Below are 22,100 nucleotides of genomic sequence, written 5' to 3'. Positions count from 1 at the left end.
GAAGAATCAAGTGGGCTGTTCCAACAAAACACAACAGCAACAGACACAAATGTGAAGCTACGTACAGGAAGTATCGCTCTGGGTTACGGTGAATCAGACACCTGTATGGTTCATCTCCCAAAACCACTGTCCTGAAAACAGAAATCGTACCTCAGTGTGGGATTACATCTCTTTATTAAAGGAAAACATTGTCCCTACAGGTCAGTACTTGCTTGGCTTTGCCATTAGCATTCAAATACAACAGGAGTCAGAGGACTTTTAATTATCAGGGGGTAGCCGTGTTAGTCTGTATCCACAAAAACAACGTGGAGTCTGGTGGCACCTTAAAGACTGACAGATTTATTTGGGTATAAGCATAAGCTTTCATGGGTAAAAAAACCTTCTTCAGATGCATCTGAAGAAGTGGTTTTTTACCCACAAAAGCTTATGCCCAAATAAATCTGTTAATCTTTAAGGTGCCACCGGACTCCTCATAGGACTTTTAATTATGACAAATGCTTAGGTCGGCAGAACAAAATAAGCTTTAGGGGGTACATTTGTAATGTTGATTTTATCCCTAAACCTCTTTTATTGTAATACTACTAATGATACACCACTTCCAATGGGAGGATCTCCAAATTATGTACAAACATCAGCCCCACACCACCCTGGTGAGATAGGGAAGCAATATTCTCACTGTACAGATAGGGAAACTGACTCACAGAGAAGCTGTAAGCCCCAGAGTGAGTCTGTGGCCAAGCCAGTAATGCGACCTAGATTTCCCAACTCCAGTCCTGTGCTTTAACCTTCTCATTAAACCATCTCATGCTCTCTCACTCTCCCTCAACTGCATTTGCAGAATGCATTCCCAAATTGCCGATGACTTCTCCCAGCATTCGGCGGATTGAGGGTACAAATTGAGTAACCCAAGTTGCTGGTCTTCATGCTTTTTTTTAAAAAAAAACCCCAACAAACAATAATTAGTATTGAACTTCCCTTTGGTTCAATAACCTGGTTTTAACTAAGGACACTTTTGTCTTCATATACCACCATCCTGACACTTTAAAAAAAAATGTATCAATTCTTTTATAGCACGTTCCGGCATTGCATAAGCAGTGAGCCTAGATGCAGGCATTTAATGCTCTGGTTCTGCGTCCATACAAGACTCCCACGGATTCTGTGGGAAGGGAGGCAAGGAGATTAGCAGAAGAGCGATCCCACAGATGAAGAGCAGGACGAAGGAGGCGCAGGCACAGGCAAAAGACCATGAATAATAGTATTCTATCCAGATAGTCTCCTTGCTGTCAATCATCCTTTTCACAGACTGTCTCATGACTTCAACAGAGATGATCATGCACAGGCCTGGAGAAAGAAGAGAGGGGTGAGCTAGAGAGCAGGGGTTTCAGTCCTTATTGCTTTCATTCTTAACTGACCTCTCTGCCTGCCTTTCTGGTTACAAGACTATGCAGTGAGGTTCATAGATGATTCATAGGTTTTAAGGGTCAATAGGATCACCTAATCGAACCTCTTGCATAACAGGCCATAGAATTTCACCCAGTGATTCCTGCGTCGTACCCACTGACTTCTTGTTGAACTACAGTGTGTCTTTTAGAAAGATCTCCACTCTGGACTGAAGAACTCCAAGGGACAGAGAACTTACCACATCCATTGGGACGCAGATCTAAGGGTTAATTACCCTCATTGTAAAAATTTGCACTTGCAGTTTGAATTTTTCTAACTTCGAAGTCCAGTCACTGTGGATCTTGTTATGCCTTTGTCTGCTAGACTAAGAGCCCTTGGAGTATGACATATCTGCTCCCTGTTTAGATATGGACTGTAATCAAGTCACCTTTTGAGCTGAAAGGCACAAGAAATGCCATGCAACAGGGACCAATAGTCTTGCCAGTTTGGCACCTGAATTCGGACAATGATTTATATCCTGAGCTTGAAATAACATTTTATATTTAGGCAGCTTTGAAAATCTCAGCCTCATTTTTAAGGAGAATCAAAAAGTCCTATGGGCAGGTGTTGGTTAAGGCTAAACATGGCTGGGAATGATCAAAGTCACAAAGTGCTTCATGAAGCTGTGAATGTAAAGTAGGGCTTCTTGAAAAGTGAAGAAAACACTGTATAATTCACTCTTTCTGCGATGCATTTCAACAGCAGGTAAAACAGTGGAATTAAAACCACGCATTTGGTCACCAAAGCATTCTTTGGGAGCTGGCTGTTATAAAGCTTGTATCACCGTGCTACCTAAGTATCATCATGGTATTTAACAGGCAAAAGGAGGGCGGGTTGAAAGTGAAAATTCCACCATCGTGGCTTTTTGAGATGTCTTCATAATCTGGGGCTTGAATCAGATGACCTTTGATTTGTGTCTTGTGTGACACTGGCAGACCAGGTGCCAGCTCAAGCCAAGGCCTCCAAGCCTCAACTGAACACTGACAAATGCAGAGCTGGAAACTAGTCTGGCTCACCTGTGTGTTCATTTTTCTAAGAATGTGTTTAGTGTTTAGACTTTATGAAATGCTGGTAGGATGCTGCATGTAGTAATCTCACTTATAACATCTGTCCCCCATGTTAGCAGTGAGATCTGTAACTGGGTAACTCACCAGAAACAAGCATTAACTAATGTAAAATGCTGGCTTCGTACAAAAGGTGTTAGGTCCTGTCTGTGAGGAGACCCATTGAAACCAAATGAGCCATTGTGAAACATCAGGACAAAAGACTTTGTTGATTGCTTCCCCCACACTCATGAAGCAGAGATGTGCATGGGGATTCGTTCCATCAGCTTGAACTCTGGGGGAAGGGAATTAAAATCCCTAACAGGGAGAAACTTTATCTTTATGCTGATTAGACTCTGAGGGTCAAGAATTACTAAGCATAAGCAAAAGATCCCCAGTGCTTGGCCTGGATTAGCCCTAAGGACATAGAGCTTGCTTATTATAGAAGTGCCTATTACCTTTTGAAACCTAAGCCTAAACCTCATTTGTGTGTGTGTTTACTTGCTTTAACCTTGTCAATAACTCTCATTTCTTTTTCTTAGTTAATAAATCTTTAATTCGCTTATTATAGGATTGGCTACAAGCATTCTCTTTGGTTTAGAGTTTAATTGACCTGGGATAAGTGACTGGTTCTTTGGGACTTGGGAGTAATCTGAATATTGTTGTGATTGTTGGGGTCAGGGCCCATCTGTCACAGAGTCAGGTCGGAATACCCAAGGTGTGCCCTCTTCCTAAGGGTCTGCCCTGAGATTGGAACTCACACTCCTGAGCCACTCCAGACAGCTTGACACTGGGGTAGTCTTGGCAGGATTCTCATGCCACAGGTCAACTGGATTTATAGATCATAACCAGGATCTGTTAAAAGTTTAAACTTGATATCGAGAGTTTGAAAGGTTCAAGATTAGACACAACGAGTGAACCACAGTCAGATGATGGGCTTGACAGAAAAGACCTTGAAAAGTTATGTAAGGAGAGGGGAACATCCCATAAAACGAAAACTCCATTTCAGGAGCTGAGACTTTTACTCATAAATGCTGGCCAGGTGGAACCTGAGCACCTTTCTGCCTGGGATGCCAAAGAGGAAAACACGCCATTGGAACTGGCCCAATTGCTATACCGGGCAGCCCAGGAAGAACATGAGCTCCAGAGACTGATGGTGGAATTGTGGCTCAGGGAGACCAAAAAAAACCAACCCAACAACTGAGGAGTTTGAGCTAAGAGCCCACCAAAGAGTCATGGAACAATTAGCTGCAGTCAAAGCCAATGAGGCAGCTGAAGAGAGGCATCAAGGACATAAAGGAGGTTTTGTCTAAAGACTCAGTTTTAGTCAGCCCTGATTTCAGCAAACCCTTTGTGCTGAATACTGATGCTTCTAACACTGGGCTAGGGCAGTGCTAATGCAGGATGGGGTGGGAGACAAGAGGCCCCCCCCCATTGCCTCCTGGACTAAAACAGTGACCCCCTCTGTCATCAAGCAGGAATGCTGCCACATAGTTTGGGCTGTTAAGCAGCTTAAGCCTTATTTGTATAATAAAAAAATGTAAGGTTTTAATGGACTCCCTGCTAATATGGTTGCACTGAGATAAATGGACCAACCACACACTGCAGGAGTATGGCATGGAAATAATCCACTTCAAAGGGGAAAAAAATGTAGTGCAGCTGCCTTATCAAGAACAGGGGAATCAAGAAGCGTATTCAGGATCATCAGTGACACCCCTTCCTACATCAGTTTTGCGCTGAAGATGTGACACTGGTGGTCAATGTCTCCTGGACAGATGTATGCCCCTAGAATCTCCCACATATCCCTTCTATACAGCAGGGTCTAACACTGAATATTTTAGAAATGCCCATTTTTTACAGGTGATTCTACAGTGTTCCAAAATTTCAGATACACTCATACAGAATAGCCTCCCAGAGCTGACTCTTGTTTGTCAGGCAAATTTTCAGAGCTCAGTAACATAAGTTCAGTTTATGGAATGATCTGTCTTTCTGCTGCAAGGAGATGAATGCAGCCTATCACACTCATTGCCCTAAGATCTAAGTGCATACATCTCTTTAAAGGCTCACCAAATGGCCTACCTGCAAAGGTGTAGAACATCGACGCTGGCTTCAGGAGATAATCCATCTTTTTCCTAAAGGATAAGAGGATGCAGATTGTTCCGATGATTGCAAAGCCCACACTGAAGATGGCAATGGCTGCAGCTGAAATGCTGTACTCTGCCGAGGCAAAACAGAGGGAGAGACAGATGAATGTATGCGACTTCCTGCATTCTCCCCCCCGCCACAGCGCCTCTGCAATGGGATCAGTTCAGCAAAGGAAAGAAACAAGTTAAAATAGAAACAGCTGCTCTTTCGTTGCTGCAGATAACTGGCCCAAGAGAACCAGGTATTTCTAGCACAGAAAAAGTGTGGTGAATCGTTATGGGTCTTGGTCATGCCCCTGTTGAAGTCAGTGGGAGCAGAAGCAAGACCGAACAGGGTAGGGACAAAGACGCTTTCTAAACGCCCCTGGTAGAAAAAAGCAAATGACACACACAGTGACATGCTAGAAACTCTGGGCCTGGGCCTCGCTTGACTAGGCCGCACCCTCACAAGCAGTTACATTGTCTTCCCTGGGCCCAATGGGACTACAAAAGGGTCAGAAGTTTGCAGGATCAGGGCACTTTTCTGTTTGTACTCACAATTCCCACCCTGCACTATGATGAAATAAGTGAGCATAAGACTATGTTGCGTAATTATTATTTCTTTGTATTGCAGTAGCGCTGACCAGCCCCAGTCCTGGGCCCAGACCCCACTCTGCTAGTTGCTGTACAAACACATTTTTGCTTCACAAATGAGCACACAAGACCTCATGTTTTGTTTGAAGATTTGCCATCACTTCCTAAAACCATCCCCTGCAAATGTTTAAACAGAGTTGGCTTGGAGGTAGACTCTGGAGGACAAGAGCCCAGAAGTAGCTTAATATAGGGCAATAAATTGTCATGACCCAACTTTTTAGTTTATTAGATTTCCTCCCATACAGGTTTTATCAGAGAGGGTGGAGATTTGGTCTTACATCTTTAAAAGTGTTTCACTCCATTATTCTATCTAGATTTTCCTTTTTTTTTTTTAAAAAAAAAGCAAATAGAAAGCAATGCTATTTTTATTATACATGTTTATTATAGTAGCGCCTATAGGCTCCAACTGTCATCAGGGCCACATAGTGTTAGGCAATGTACAAACATATATTAAGAGACAGTTTTCTGCCCCAGAGGTTCAACAGCTAAATAGGCAAGACAGGCAAAGGGGAAACAGATGTACGTGTGTGTGTGCGTGTGTGTGCATGAAATGACTTACCCAGGATCACACAGCAACCTCCTCTCCTCATCCTGCACAACAAAGTTTCCCAGCTCTGTGAAAAACTAGCTTCTCAAGAGCATGGGAATAAACTCGCTCCAAAGGTGTTCCATCCGGCCAAGTTAAGCTATGTGTAAGATGATTCACCCAGCCAAACCACAGTTCAATATCTGAATGGAGGGGGAAATTGCCAGTTGAATAATTCAGATCTTCACTTACATATTGCATTAGTCTTCAGATGCGTTTAATATTTAACATGTGTAGCCAGCCATGAAACATAGCACCACTTGGTGCTATTGGCCTTCCATGACATTTTTTTTTAATTGTTTTCTAAGCAAAATCCTGAAGAATCTTTCTGCCTCTTACTAATTGGCTTCCATAGAAATGCAGCTATTTTTGTAGTAGGCCAAAGCATATTGCTCTTTGTTCTCATTGCTTTTTCATAATCCTTGTTCTATTGGCATTTTCTTAAAAAAAATTCTGTGTTATCTGCTATGTGTTTGAACTGCCTGAAAGAGTTAGTTTCAATTTAGGAACCTTTTGTGATGGTTTAGGCTTTTTCCTTCTCTTCAAAGAAAAGACGTTTTTCACAACTTTCTTCTGAAGTGACTAATAATGTAATGGAGACATTTTCCAGATCAGATGGATGGATATAATAGCGTCTAAATGGCTAACAAAAGCAGGTAGCTCAGATATTTGTTCTTTATTCCACTCAGAGTATCATTTAAAATTCACAATCTTCCCGGTGTCTGGGGGAAATTGCTTCTTTAAAAAAATATGCTGCAGGGTTTTCCATCATTTTTATTTACAGCGGAAGCAAAGCAGACGGTTTAATATGTGAAATGCAATCATTATCTAGTTTACTCCACACTGAAATATGTTGTATAGCAAAATGTAAGGAGATTTGTCCTTAGTAAGAGAGCCAAGCACTTCAGACTCATGCTAAAAATAAGGTTTTAGTAAAGACTGATTAGAAAGGGTCTAAATTGTCTGTGAGATGCAGATAGTGTTTACTCTGCTTGCATGCAGAAAACTATCTGGTCAGATTTCAGATGTGGGTATCTTTGCTGGAAGTCTGTGTCCTATATCTTTCTTTCTTTGAGTGCAATAGCAAAGACCTAGTGGACTACATGGAGCCTCAGGTACCTCTCCCTCATTGGAGTCAAAACTCTGCTTGGGGTTGGAATTTTGTTTATTTTTTTATTTAAATTTTATGAATATCCTTTCTTGTTGATGTTGTTTAGAGGTAGGCGGGAGTGTCAGTTTTGTGAGTGCCATACATATGGGGGAAAGGCTTTTGGGGTTTCCAAATTGGCCCTTAGATGTTTAATGACAGTTTCATGTGCCTAAGAAACAATTTGAGCAGAAATCAAGCCTGGGACATAGACAACATAAGAAAGGGCTGCTGTTTGAAAATTGGTCTCTCCAGGAATCTGGTGCCTCGGCTGGTCCAGAGCATCGATTAATGGGATAAGAAGCCCATCTCAGTGCCAACTGTCTGTTCTAACTCCCTGTACAATCAATAGGTGTTTCCCCATTGACTTCAATGGCAGCAGGATTGGGCCCTAACTCTGGTGAAACCCTTTACATTAGTTCCCATATACACTCAGTTCATGTAATCAGGGCCGGTGCAAGGATGTTTCGTGCCCTAGGCAAAACTTCCACCTTGCGCCCTCCCCCATCCCTGAGCTCTGCGGCAGCTCCCCATCCCCCCTCGCCTTGAGGCACCCCCCCTGCAGCAGCTCCCCACCCCAGCTCACCTCTGCTCCACCCCCTCCCCGAGCCCTGCGGCAGCTCCCGCCACCCTCCGCCCTGAGGCGCCCCCCCCCCGTGGCCGCTGCGTCCCGCCCCCCCCCTTGCTGCAGGCGGCCCTCCCCGTGCCCCCCTACCCCAGCTCCCTCCGCCTAAATGCCGCCGACGGCCGGGGCGGCCGAAGATCCGGCCACCGTGGTCACCGTCGAAGAAAATGCCGCCCCCCAAATGCTAGCGCCCTAGGCCTAACAGGTTGCACCGGCCCTGCATGTAATGCTAGTAAAGAGTTCGTCCAAGCAAATTTCTTACCTTTTTGGGTGGTTCTTTCAAATATCTCTGTGCTCTGTCCTGGAGAGAAGTGTTTGAAGTAGGAGCAGTTGCGGTCTGAACAAGAACAAAGGAGAATATCAGTTGCTGAGTATAACTGAGTTTAAGAAACCCAAATTAGGGAAATAAAATTTTCTTTGACATGAATGGAACTGAAAAATTCAAATGGTTTTGGGTAGTGATTAATGGGACCTCACTCCCGAACTTGCTGCAGATGGGTCCAGTATGCAGTTCACCTAAGAACAAACCAGGCAATGAGAGGCTTTAAACAGGGATTTATACCCTGATCCAGCAAAGTACTGAAACATGTGCTTCATGTGGCTTCAATGGGCCTTGAGCCTATGCGTCCGTTCATAGAGAATACTTCTCATCCGTGCCAGTCCAAAAAAACCCTAACAACACAAACTCATTGCCTGGAAACGTCCTGCTGGTGGTTTCAAATTCACTTGACCTCTCCACAAGCAGCTAATATAAAATAATAGAATGTTAATCGATATGCAAGTCCCCATCAGTTTCTCAGATCAGTCCTCATGTCACTTCGCTTAGCCTCGGAATGTTCTGCGGCGTATTACACACAAGGGATTGTGACAAGAATCCAGAAAAGGGAATGGAACTTGGATTTCCTGAAAGCTGGTAGCCAAGAGCACGAAGTGCTAAGCTTTAACCAGTCTGTAGTCTGATCTGTGTACATTATATTTACTATGCATGGCAAGCCCTGCTGGCAAAGGGCCTCTGAGGTACTTGGGAAAGGACTAGTGTTGCCAACTTTGGTTGGATGAATTCCTGGAGGCTCCATCACATGACATTATCTTTAATGAAAGATTAATTTTTAATTCCTGGAGACTCCAGGACAATCCTGGGAGGTTGGCAACCCTAGAAAGGACATGCTTTTGAGTTCACCACGGATGAATTCTCCTCTCACACCAAGATGAATGTCTAGTGACTTCGCTGACTTCCCGGGGATTGCACATGCGTAGAGGAGAGGAGAAATTGGCATGGAGTGTTTTATGTCTGAGCAGGTGAATGGATGCTGCACGAAAGGCAGCCGGCTACGTAAGCAGAGATAAAGCAATCACAAGGCTGTCGTCAGGCACAACCTCTGACGCCGTTCCCAAAGAATGCGCGGCCCATGGAGTCAACCTTTCTGTTTTAAGAAGGAATTACAGAAAACCCTTTCTTTCCCTCAGCAGCCAGTGCAGATTCCTGCCTCCTCACTGCCCCATGCTGGGGCATTTCCTGAGCCTGGCGCCCCCTGGCTGGCTTTGCATCTTGCCCTCCTCTCCTCTCTGCCATTGCCAACCCATATTGCCAACTCACCCCCTCCAGAATGGCATCCCTCCTCCTTTCCCTGCCTAATGCTCTTTCCGCCAAGCCAGGGAGCTGCATGGGACGTCACACCTCACTGAGGAGCTGGGGTGAAAGTAAGGAAAGTAATGGGGAATGCAGCTCCCTCTCCTCTGCTAAAATCAGAGGAGGTTCCCTCCCCCTGCCCGGCTTGGGTTAGAAGAGTCCCCCACCCCAGCTTCCTCTCTGACTTGGCTGGGAGTGTAAGAGCTCCCTCTCGTGCTTCAGACTCTTTGCCACTGGTGTTGACAGGTTTAGCTGCCTTCTTGCCTTTCCTGGCAGTTAAGACAAGTAGCAGGGGCTAGAGGGAAGCATTCGCTGCCTCGGTAGTAGCTGGAATCGATGAGGTTTTGCAGCCTGGAATCCTTTTACAGTTCAGCGAAGCGTCACTGTCTATTGAAACGCAATGAAGCCAGTGGAGTTTTTGTAGAACTGAGTGGGGTCCCACTGTCCCGGGCTTCCCTGGGCTATTCTACTGGTGTCACAAACAGCTATTCTGTGGTGTGACGCTTGTGAACAAAGACTGGGGACTCAGGATGGAAAGCAACTCTGTGTGCGTGCAAAAACCAATGTTTTCAGCCTCCGGAGTGAGTGCGAGGGGAAGGGTCTGTTGGGATGATGCCCATTGACATTAAGCTTTGCCAGCTGTACCATTTAGAGGGAGTTTATTCACACTTAGCATTTATTTATAACTCATTTAATTGAGGTCTTGGCAAGTACATATAGCTGAAAGAACATCCCCTTCACAAGAATTTGGATGGAAGTTGTGTAATCAACAAAATCCTGCAGACATAGCCAACTGGGACCGTAAAGTGTCTGATTGTGCTTTGCTAATGACCAGCCAGATACTTTGAAGAGACTATGGTCAACCCTGTCTTTACAGATTAATTAAAAATCTCACATTTACTGCACCATGAGGTTATATTTGCCATAGTAAAACTGGGGCATACAGCCAAGACGGCAGGGAATTTAATCACTCTGGATCACAAATGGTCACAATTTGTAGAACAAATAATGGAGGATGGAGGAAGTTGGAAAGAAAAGACTCTAAAGTCAGTGGGTTGTGAGGCCACTCATCTCACTGCAGCACCCTGGAAATTTCAGCCAATGGTAGCCAGCCATGGCTGAGGCAGTGCAAACCCCTGGTGTAGATGCACAAAGCCATTAGTGCAGTGTGAATCCCGGGTAAGCATCTCTGATGCAGTTTATGGCTTTAGCTGTCTATACTAGGGTTTTGTTCTGGAGTCACTACATCAGAGTCCGGGCATGAATGGCTGCAGCCAGAGCAACCCCCCAGTGTAGACAAACCTTTGTAAAGTGCTGTGTATATGTAAAGAGCTAATTTTAATGGTAATAAGAGGCCATAATATTGCACTTTATCAACCCAGTTCTTTTCATGTCTCCTACAGCGTAAATGGCACATTCTGGAGTTGCTGTTACAAGTACGGTATTTATTTTCTCTCCAATAGCAGATCAGACAGTTACAGAGCAGCATGCATAACCCACTAATGAGCACGGGCTCATTAGCTGAAGTCTCCTCTGCGAGGTAGTTATTTTATTACATTTTTTTTAAAAAACTGATATTTATTCTGTTCCTCAGCTTCTGTTCATTTACTTGCCTTTTATCGCTGAAAAAGATTTGAGCAAACATGTCTGGACTCAAATGCTGTGACTGTGTTTTGTGTTTAAGCTGCTGCATACTGAGGCTAAAACTGCCAGTGATGCACACAAGAGAACAAAGTGTCTCCAAGCAATCAGGACTGGGGTGGGTAGCGTGGGGCAGCCGCATCCCTTTGACAGTGAGCGGATGGTGGTTGAGAATATGTATCAATGCTGCTCCATGCTGGGGAGATGGAGGTTGTTGTTGGGATCCTTTGATCCCTGTGAGAGAGGGCAGGGGAAGCCAAGACAAAATGGAGATGCTTAGTCTTTAAGCCATGGGTCTTGCTTTTAACTAGTCTCCAGAAAAGTGAGGTGTTGGCAGTAGAGAAACCTGGTTTGTGCTGATTAATGCAAAGCCAGGGTCCAAAAATCAACCATCCATGAACTGATCAGGGGCAAGGGCCACAGCTTTGCATGTATCACAGGAAATTGGCTGGATGACACTGCTGCGCTGGTTTTGGAGCAGTTTGTCCAGGTAACACGAAGCTATGATGGATCATCAGGGAGATGCTGTTTGCACATGAAATGCAGCAGGAGATCTCCCACCGCAACACTGGATCTGGTACATGGACTTATTCTCTCAGGGTATGTCTACACTGGAGCTGGACATGTAATTTCCAGCTCAGGCAGACATACCCACAAAAGCTCTGACAAAGTTAGTGCACTAAAAATAGTGGCATAACCCCGGCTGCCTGGGGGTAGGGTGGACTCGCTGTCTTAAGTACATTCCTGGGTTTCAGAGGGGATTGTACTTGGGGTGGCTACCCTGCCCTGCTCTCATGCTGCTGTGGCCAGCCTGCTATTTTTAGTGCTTTCGTTGGCTTGGAACTACTGCAGGTAGGTCTATCCTACCTTCAGCTCCAGTGTCGATGTACCCTGTTTCCACTGCTGCAGCCCCACTGGATACAAGTAGCAAACCTTAAACACAAGTAAATATTCTACCCTGTGAGTATTGGGTTAATTTTGGTGGAATCAATATGCACCAAGGAGTCATGTCTCCCTGGGCTTCTGGCATGAGAGGAGGGGTCCTTTTACTAACTTTGCTCAAATTAAAACAACGGTATTGCACAGCAATTAACTCTCCAGTCATAATAAAAATGCTTCAGCACATCATTTAAACTGCTCCGCTCTAGTCCCAGGAATATCTTTATCAACGCAGTCCCCTGTTAGTCAACAGAGCCGAGCCACTTCCATCCTTTACACTCCCCATCATGAATTAAAAAACACCTCGTTTGTGCCGCACTCTATTTACATAATGGGGATTTAAAATGGATTTCACAATAGATGAAAGCTTTGTAGAATCCTTGGTTTTTCTCTACCCCTAATTGTGGTATCTCTGCCATGAAGTTACCCTGTTGAGCTAGTAAAAAAACTATCAATGAGCTATGAATAGCTTTACTTTAAGTGAGGTTCTCAAACGTATTCATAGCATGGTCCACAACATAACAGAGTCTCTTGTGGACACCTCCCTTCCCATTCATGGTCACCCAGCCCAGCTCCCCTTGCATTCATGATCACTGGACTTAACTCCCCTTCCATTCATGATTTTTCTGGACCTTCTCTGCCGCCATTCATGATTGCCTGGACACCTCCACTATCATTCAGGATCACTGGGTTTAACTTCCTTCCCACTCATGATTGCCTAGAGCACTTCACCTCCCATTCATAATTGCCCAGCCTACCTCCACTACTGTCCATGATTGCATGCACCACTTCCCCTCCTTTTCACAATCACAGAACATCCTGTGGCAACTACAGCAATTGCCTAGACGGAAAAGTAAAGTTAGGACAATATTGAATGTATTCCTGGCTTCCTCTATGTAATTTACCATCTGGAAACTAGAAACAGGAGACAGTGTCGTGTGTCCAGCCAGCTTTTCATAGACCACAGTTTGGCCACCAGTGCTTTAAGGGACATGCTCTATCTCTATTTCTTCAGGTCCCCTAACACGTTTTCTCACCATGCTCCTGACAATGAGAGAGAGGAAGAATCACTAGTTTATTTCTGAAGAAGACAAGAAAATGGCTACATAGAAGTATGAAAATCTCCTTGGGACCCTGGTCCCTTTCCTGTGCTCATGAACAAACCACCCATTTACAGTACAGCCCCACAGAGTTGCTCTTCATGGTCATCGCAAAATCAACCTGGGCTTCTGCGTTGTTTGATAGGAATCCAATGGAAGATGCTAACGGCATTTTACATTGCAGCTGTGTTCTGACTTACATGTGGTAGTTTGTGTTTTTTACTGTAGTATCATGGTAGCCATGCTTGAGTTGATGCTGAGATCACTTCCCAGCAGACCCCTTACTTTGTGTATCCTGCACCCATCATGATCCAATCAATTCCTGTAAACTAAACTGGTTAGGGCCTGGTGAGCCCTGGAATATTCCTGTTTATGTGTCTGTCTAATCTCCACAAAACCAGACTAGCAGGGGCAAATGTTAGAGAAGCCAACAGTGATTTAGAGCTGCTAGAAGGACTAAGTTGTGTCACCCGTGAATCAGGCGGCCCCCTCTCTCCCCTGCAGCCACGTGATGTATTCCTCCCAAATTCTGGCCATCCTTGGCTAGCTACCAACAAAACCATGCACCTGTGTACCCGGATATCTCCAACTGCTCTGAATGTGATCCATCAGCAGTCTATATCCATGTCTGGAATGCCTAACCTCCCTGGAAATGCAGGTTTGAATACTGTCAGAGTGACCCTTTGTCCTTCTGAAGTAGATAAATTAAACTCCACGAGATACGGCCTTTCACAGGGGTCCTTCACAACACAGACCAAAACCCTGCCTCACACACTTCCCAACCCTTGGCTCTGAACTCAGTGGCTTGAGCCCATCTCTACAGCTCTCTGAAAGGCGTAAAAATAATTGTTCTTTGCACTTGCGTAGCATCTTCTAGGTGAGGTGAGGCCTGTTATCCCGCTTTTACAGATATGGAGCTGAGGCACAAGAGGTCGTTTAAGTGACTTGCTCACGTTCAAACAGGAATTTCATGCCAGAGCTAGGACTCCTGACTCAATTTCGTAGATTCATCCATTATGATCATAATCTGCCTCCTGCATAAACAGGCCACGGAATTTCACCAAGTGACTCCTAATCAAGCCATTCATTTCTGACTGAGGTACAGTACACCTGTTAGAAAGATATCCAATCTGGATTTATAGTCTCCAAGCAGTGGAGGACCACCACATCCTTATGTAAGATGTTCCAATGGTTAATTATCCACACTTAAAAATTGTTACTTAGTAGTACTCTGATTTTGTCTAGCTTCTGCTTTGAGCCACTGGATCTTGTTATTCTCGGTAGCAGTTTCCTGAGCCCTTTCCAATTTGTCAACAACCTTTAAACGTGTGGCTGAAATGTAAATCTCTCTGCCTTAAACCATAAAACTACAAGTTCAAAGTTGCCCACTCTATTCTATACAGTGCTAAGCTCAACAAGTAATAAACAATAGAAACAATGCTATCCCGCTTCCCCCTGAGTAAGGCTGGGTAGGTAACTATTAACCAAGTGGTAAATAAAGGCAATTTTTCAAATGATGGTGGTAGCGTATGATTTCCAGAAAAACAGATTTACGGACATACAGGTCAGCTACTCAACCTTTGTTTTTTTGTTTCACTCGCCTTTCTTGACTAATCCAAGTCTGACAACCTTCGCTGGCATTTCTCCTCAGATGTGTGACATCGTTACAACAAGGAGTGCCATTCTGGAGCAGCGTAGTCTAGCAGCGAGAGTGGAGTATGGAAAGCTCGGACATCTGAGTTCTTTTCCAAGCTCTGCCATGGACTCTCAGCATGGCTGGTCTTGGGCCAGCCCTCGACCCCTCTTGTGCCTCAGTTTCCCTAATGTAAAAATGGGGATAATAGTATCTACCTAACAGCAGAGATGCGAGCATTTAATTAGTGATTATAAAGGGCTCTTTTAGAACATGAAAGAATTCCATGTTATTGAATATAATGATTTTGAAACTGAATTTCATCAAATCCCAGGAGTATCTGTCAAGCCCTTTAAAAGTATGCTCACCTATCCAATATCTAAAGGTCATCTCTGTTGCAGTCAAGCTGCTCCGCAGAGGCCTTCAGCTCACTGTCTCCATAATTACCCATTTGTTTACTCTGCACTTTAAGAAGCCAGCACAGAGGGCGTGGATAGCACAGCTATGAGATGTCCAGGCAAGCACATGCTGATGTCTGTCAAAGATATCTAACACTTTTGTGCTGTAAAGATGATGAATCTGTTTTACTGAGACAGCTGGATATTTACGAGTTTTAAATTTATCCAACAATGGGCAGTATTGAATTATTTCTCACAATCTGTCTATCTCCCCCTTAAACATAAACCTTCTGACATGTGCAGAGAAAATGCTACAGCTAAGGTTACTAGCTATAGTAAAATGTATTTATTATATTAATTAGAAATGGGGCTAAGTGAAACCTCCAAATTCAAACGCCCCCAAATGTGGCGGAAAGCCAGATCTGAATTCAGATCTGAATGCTGTGAATCAGCCTCTTCTCTTTAATACTAAATAGTTTAGCCAGGTAGACTGAGAATCATCACGATACGATTTCATAGCAAATTTACAAATATATTAAAATCTAACTTTAACTTCAACTAGGGGTGGTCATCAAAAGGGAATCCTGTTATGCAGGGGAATTCCTGACTAGCAAATAATCCAATTTGCCATTAGCCTCTTGAAATTAGAAAAGTCAGGAAAGGGGTATTAGCACATATTGCATGAACGCAGCAGACTTTGCAATCAGCAAAAATGTAATACAACTTCTCACGAATCATGCTAATGTAATGCTCTTCCAGGAAACTAGCGAGGGGTGCAGACTACCATCCTTCCTGTTGATTTCAATGTGACTATTCTCAGAATATGTAACTATGCAGTATGAAGAAAAGTGTCTGATTAGACTTCTTTCGTCACAAACACAGAGCACATTTGCTTTCTGTCACTGTATGAAATTTAAGGAGACCTCATAAGTCACTGACAGATTATTTCTCACTTAATTTACAGCATTTTTGGCACTTGGAGAAATATACCATCGCATGCAGTTCCACACTGCCCTAAGTAATACTAGTTATGAAGAGTAGCTTTTAAATTACTTAAGATCTTTCAAGAACAAGCGGCTCTGGCATAGCTCTCTGAACTATGAACTTCTTCTAGTGAACCAGATATTGGCCCCACTCAGTAATCCTCACTCAGGCAAAACGCCCTGTGGACTCAATGGAAGTTTTGCTTGAGTAAGGCCTTGCATAGTCATTGCAGGGTTGTAGATGTCAGCAAAACATCGGTGGGAAAATAGCCTTCTTCCTGATTTCTCTCTATGACTTTTGCCGTCTCCTATCTGGTCCCCTTTATATCACCCACTATCTTTGCTGTATTGAAAGAGCTGAAGAGTAGTGTATTAAATATGCTTACAGATATATACGGTGGCAGGGCATCATGCATTTAGGAGAAGGCCTCGAGGAAATGTGACAGTGAGGTGTATTTTCAGACTAATATGAAAACCAAATCAACGTGTCGAATCTTGTAAGATAAAGTGCAATGGAAACAAGAACCATCTTTTTTCCTGCATGTTTTTTCACTTCCTAAAAGACGTCACTAAGAATAGCCTGACATTTTCTCCCATGCATTTTCAGGGTGTAAGCGGGATGAATGCAAGCACGTACCTCCAGTCAGAGTTATCAGCCCACAGCTCCTCTCTTTGGTAGCTTTGTCTTGGATGTAAAACTGTTTTGTGCAGAGCCGCCATAGCCCGAAGTGAGCAGCCTCACAGGTGGAATTGTAATGCTCCACTCTATGGCTCAGCACTGCCCAGTGATCCGTCACCACAGCTGCAAACATTAAAGAGATGCCAACCAAAATAACCGAGAAAGTCAGCCGGATTTTCAGTGTTTTGCCTTCATCCATGGCTGGACTGCACTGGAGTGCATAGGGCAGACTCTCTCAGGCGATTGTTGCCCTGTCGCGTTTGGTTTGCCTACTTGAAGGAATGCTGCAAGTTATTCAAGTGGTCTTCAAAGTCTTGGCGTGTGTAAGCGTTTTCAAATGTCAACCGTGTGATGCAAAAGTAGAGCAGGTTGTGGGCTGGGCTGGACAGCTGGCCACATGTACAGCTGTTGAGATATATCAGGAGACTGGGGGACTAGACTTGTGAGTGAGGATTCTATTAATGCACATAATGAATAAAGTAACTGATGCAGCTCAGGTTACGAACTCCTCCCTGCTGGGTTTGTGCAGCAAGTTCCATAAGCCAACTAAGAGCAAAGCTAGCTCAGTGTCATTAATATTCACAGCCGCAAGACCACTCAAGACATGGCCAGGAGCCGTGACTGGTGTAAATGTTAACTTTCCTGTTAGAATGTAAAAGCATTTGTCTTTGTAATAAAGATGGGCGTGAACCCACTTTTATTCCAAAGAACCCATTATTCGTTCTAACAATATCCTCCTATACACCCTGAAGCTGGGTTTTTTCAAAGGTTCAAACACCCCAAACTTTGGTGGAGTTGGATTTGTCTCTGATTCCAGAACAGAATTTTGTGATTCAGATTCTTCTCCACTATGGAAGCACAGTGTCCACTACCCACCTGGCCTACTGAAAACATTACTCGTTATGGGTGAACACTTGGTTTAGGTATTCGTCACCCAAAATTAACAATCAGCCATGAGTGGCAAGGACAGGAGTCTGACCAAGCATTGTCTTCAGCAGCACTGACACAGGCTGAAAGAGAACCTCTTGACCCTTCAGCAAGAGCCTGAGTGGGGAAGGATACAAATCAAATACAATGTCGAGGGGAAAATGCTTTTCCACAGTGCAACAGTTTTTCTGTTTTTCTAGGCTCGCCTCCCGCATGACCATAACTAAAAGAGCTGGCGTGTGGCCTGCTCAGTAGCAGCTGGCATGCTGCTGTACATATCTGGCAAATAGGTGACTGGATCTGGGTTTGTCAGCAGGCCAGCAATGCTTGTTTTGTGGAGGTGCCTGGGCCTTGTGCTCTCCTCTGCAGCATCACGCTTTGTCTCCTACCGAGGCAGTTGTATGGTAGATTTTGTATGGCACTGAAAATGGAGTACAGAGCAGCAGTCTGTTTCTTGCAGAGAAGGGACGTATAATGAGCCTAGTGTGGCAGAATTCTTACCTCCCACACTGATTTGTTCGTCTGCTGTTGAAACACGTCCCTGTCCTAAAACTACACCTCTACCCCGATATAACGCGACCCAATATAACATGAATTCGGATATAACGCGGTAAAGCAGTGCTCTGGGGGGGGGGGCTGCGCACTCTGGCGGATCAAAGCAAGTTCAATATGACGCGGTTTCACCTATAACGCGATAAGATTTTTTGGCTCCCGAGGACAGCGTTATATCGGGATAGAGGTGTATAGCTGGCGATTATGGTACTTCGCCCTCTGTGATGGGGTATACAAACCCCATACTGGGCAACACAGGTTAATGAGCTAACGTGGGCTCAGGTGGCCCTGCTCCCTCACATCTGTGAGAGATGTCAGAATTGGAGGAAGGAACTTCAGAGGGAGAAACGCAGCTCAGTTGAGGGCAGACCAGGGAGGAGAGCAGACCTTCAGTCCTCAGCTCCTGGAGAGAGAGCCAGCAGAAGACAGAAACTCCTCAGATGACCATTGTCTGGAAGAGAGGAAGGAAGGGTGGGTGAGCCAGCCAGCCAGCCAGCTAGCTGGATGCTGACTCCCCTTGACAGGGGACTATACCTCTCTATTTACCTGTGAACTCTATTTAGGGCCACAGCTCGACGAGAAATCCTGAAGAAAGCTTTAGGATGATTCATTTGTTGGAGCCCTCCCCTGTCAGAATAGTCTAGAATAAATCCTTGAGGGCAATCTTTTGGGGTTCCCCAATCCAGGGCTCTGCATTGTATAAGGAAGCCAAGTGGATGAACTTTAACAAAGTCTGGCAAAAGTGTGGTTTGGATCAAAGCACTCACAGCATGGTATATTCTCAGAGGGCTAGTGAGGATTAGCATCTACAGAGCTGTCCGTTGGGTAGGGCGAATTGGGGCGACTGCTCTGGGCCCGGCGCTTTGGGGGGCCCCATGGGCCGGTGTGATTGGCTGGCGCAATCGGTTCTGGAAGAGACGAATCCGTCACTTCCGCCTTGGGCCCCGCACTCCCCTAGGAATGGCCCTGAGCAGCTAGAAAGCATCCATAAACTTCATCCATCCATGTCCATTCCAAATTGATCTGTTGTTCAGTTTTATTACAGTGGTTCCAGCAATACTTCAATTGTTAAGGCTGAGTTAGCAAATCTCTATCAGCCCTAATTTTGTGGGTTTTAATATTTCAGGTGGTTCAAGTCACACATGGCTAAGATGAGATCTTCAGTTTGCCTGCCTGGCTGGAAAGTTTCATTTAATATTTTAGACCTTTAAACCCGTTAAGTTAATTGGACCCGGTTCCTTTTTTCTTTCTCTCTCTCTCTCTTTTTTTTTTTTTTTTTTGGAATGTGAAATGTGTATTTAAAGAGACATTGTCAAGAGGTTTGGGGCCGTTTCCAAACCAATAGCTGTCCTTCTATTTAACTTCAGGGGTCTTTGGATCAGGCCCTTAGTTCCCAAATTTTAGATTGTGTTTAAAAAACATGACATTTTGCAAATCCTCACAGGTTAGCAATGTTGACCATGCATTTTACATGCAACCAGACGTAAGGGGTTTTAAAATTCCTTTGCAGTGTTGGCAACCCAGATGTCAAAAACAGCATGAGCTTTGGGCTAGTGCATGAAAATCATCAGTTTAAACTGGCTCCAGATGGAAAATGAAATGTGGAGTCTAGTTTCACTAGCCAAGTTGACTCCAGTGCAAAAGTAAAATAAAGAAAAAAACTAGTAAAAAGCAAAATACACACACACACACGAGAGAGAGAGAGACACACACACCTATCTATCTATCTATATTCAGAGAAAGAGAGAGAGAGATCTTAAGGCATTAGCAGAAACACAAACCGGGACATTTGCTTAAAACTATTATTTATTTGTATATGTATTGGTCCCCAGTCAAGATTGGGGACCAATTTTCTCCATAAAGAGGAAGGATTGTCTACCATCCTAGGACATGAGAGACCTGAGTTCAAGTCTCAATTCTGCCACAGATTTCCTGTGTGACCGTGAGCAAGTCACTTAGCCGCTCTGTGCCTCAGTCCCTCATCAGTAAGGGGATAATAGCACTGCCCTACCTCACCAGGGTATTGTGAGGATAAATGCATTAAAGATTGTGAGGGGCTCAGATACTAAAGTAATGGGGCCTGTAAAAGTACCGAAGATAGATAGCTTGTGCTCGCCAGTATACAAATGCATCATAAGAGACAGTCCCTGCCTCAAAGAGCCTTCACTCTTAATAGACATAACAGAGATGAAGTGACTTGCCCTATGACTGCAGATCAGTGGCAGAGTTGGGACTAGCACTCAGGTCTCTTGACAGCCAGTCCAATAACCTACCCACTGGACCACACTGTCTCTCTGATTATTTTTAGCTGGCGATGTGTAAGGTTAAGATTGAAAACTCACCATTGAGCAGGTGCAGCCCTATGATTGTATTTTGAGGAATCGAATCCTGGCCCCACTGAAGTCGGTGGCGAATCTCCCAGCGTAGCCAGGAGGAACAATCCCATCCCATTCTCTTGGAGACTTTGCCAGATCACAAAAATAATTCCATGAGGCTGTCAATGCAAAGCTACAGAGGCCACTGTGGAGATGACATTACAATTACAATGTCAAACTGATGGTGGTGACAATGCCTGCATGTCAAAACGTTGGTAAAAAATGTCAATGGAAATCTGTAAATACCATGTTACCATGTCAAGATAATGTCAAAACTATTTCAATACTGTTTTGTGAACACCATGTTACAATGTCAAAATAAAGGTAAAACGGTGTCAGTTCAAGTCAGCGGTGATGGGTTTGGAGAAATGAGTCCAGGGCAAAATGAAGGGTGGGGGAGAGAAAGAATATATTTAAAATGTTATGAAACAAAACAATTGTAACCTGGAGATCTGTATGTGGCGAATGGATAATAATGATTGTTAATAATACCATGAATCCACATATTTCAAAATGCTTCATAAGCGTTAATTAATTCTTGCAATAAAGCTGCACGGTGGACTAGTAAATTATTGTAAGCTCATTGGGGCAGGGACAGTTCTTTAAATTTATGGAGATATCCTATCTCCTAGAACTGGAAGGGACCTTGAAAGGTCATTGAGTCCAGCCCCCTGCCTTCACTAGCAGGACCAAGTACTGATTTTGCCCCAGATCCCTAAGTGGCCTCCTCAAGGATTGAACTCACAACCCTGGGTTTAGCAGGCCAATGCTCAAACCACTGAGCTATCCCTCCCCCCTGTGTTTGTACAGCACCTAGCACAATGGGGCTCTGGTCCATGTCTGGGGCTCCTGGGTGCTATGGTAACACAACTAAATAATAATATATTATTCCTTTTTTGGAGCAACTGAAACGCACAGTGAGTAAATGCCAAATCTGAAACTAGACCCTCAGAAGAGCCAGTTCCATGCTGCAACCATTAGACTGTGCCTCCATGTTAAAATGGATCAGTTCAATAGCTCTTCATGGTATTAGCCCTTTACTGTTCAGGAAGCAATTCTCTTAGGGCAAGTCTACACTACAGCGCTACGTTGGTGCAGCTGCGCCTCTGTAGCATGTCTGGTGAAGACACACATGCCAACCGGAGAGCGCACTCTTGCTGGAATAATTATTCCACCTCGGTGAGAAGCGGAAGCAGTGCTGGTGTGGATAGCATGAAACTTGCGTGGCTCAGGGGGGACACTGTTTCACACCCCTGAGCGATGTAAAGTAGATCGACTTAAGTGGTAGTGTAGACCTGCCTTTAGACCAGCACTTCCCTGCTCCAGGGGCTTACAATAGAGATAAACATCTGGGAATTGTCATCCCAGTGTTGCTTGGACTTTTCAGCTGACATGGCAAGGAATGCTGGGGGAAAGGTAGGGTATTTAAGCAGCTGTCTCCCCTCAGAAGAGGGACAGATTGTGGCGGGAATAGTTGAACGTGTCACCTAGAGACAGGTATGTGAAATGGTCTTTGGGTCTGGGGCTTAGCTGGGGAACAGTAACTGTAGAGGAGTTTGACTGAACTTTGTCATCTGGCTGTCTCGGAAGTCTTGTCAGAAGAAAAGTCTGGGTGATGTTTCATG

At 44.4% G+C, this 22,100-nt stretch overlaps 1 protein-coding gene across 1 annotated transcript; it reads right to left on the bottom strand.

Annotated features, from left to right (window-relative positions):
- Nucleotides 1-539: 539 nt before the first annotated feature.
- Nucleotides 540-16,979, bottom strand: CACNG1 (calcium voltage-gated channel auxiliary subunit gamma 1). Its single transcript, XM_024198338.3, has 4 exons — nucleotides 16,580-16,979; nucleotides 7,881-7,955; nucleotides 4,563-4,700; nucleotides 540-1,341 (listed from the first exon to the last, which is right to left on the bottom strand). The coding sequence occupies exons 1-4, from the start codon at nucleotides 16,818-16,820 to the stop codon at nucleotides 1,115-1,117; spliced, it is 681 nt and encodes a 226-aa protein (XP_024054106.1). The 5' UTR covers nucleotides 16,821-16,979; the 3' UTR covers nucleotides 540-1,114.
- Between the last annotated feature and the right edge of the window lie 5,121 nt (nucleotides 16,980-22,100).

This window comes from Terrapene carolina, unplaced genomic scaffold, assembly GCF_002925995.2.
Source record: "Terrapene carolina triunguis isolate 2854851 unplaced genomic scaffold, T_m_triunguis-2.0 Scaffold192, whole genome shotgun sequence".
NCBI lineage: Eukaryota > Metazoa > Chordata > Testudines > Emydidae > Terrapene > Terrapene triunguis.
This window is presented reverse-complemented; position numbering and strand designations above follow the sequence as displayed.

What these genes read in the sequence shown, in the direction of transcription:
- CACNG1 (XM_024198338.3), bottom strand. Translation starts at nt 16,820, where the DNA reads ATGGATGAAGGCAAAACACTGAAAATCCGGCTGACTTTCTCGGTTATT. An exon ending in GCTGATAACTCTGACTGGAG is followed by an intron (nt 7,956 to 16,579) that starts GTACGTGCTTGC and finishes GTTCTTGTTCAG; the next exon opens with ACCGCAACTGCTCCTACTTC. An exon ending in TGAAAGAACCACCCAAAAAG is followed by an intron (nt 4,701 to 7,880) that starts GTAAGAAATTTG and finishes TTGCCTCGGCAG; the next exon opens with AGTACAGCATTTCAGCTGCA.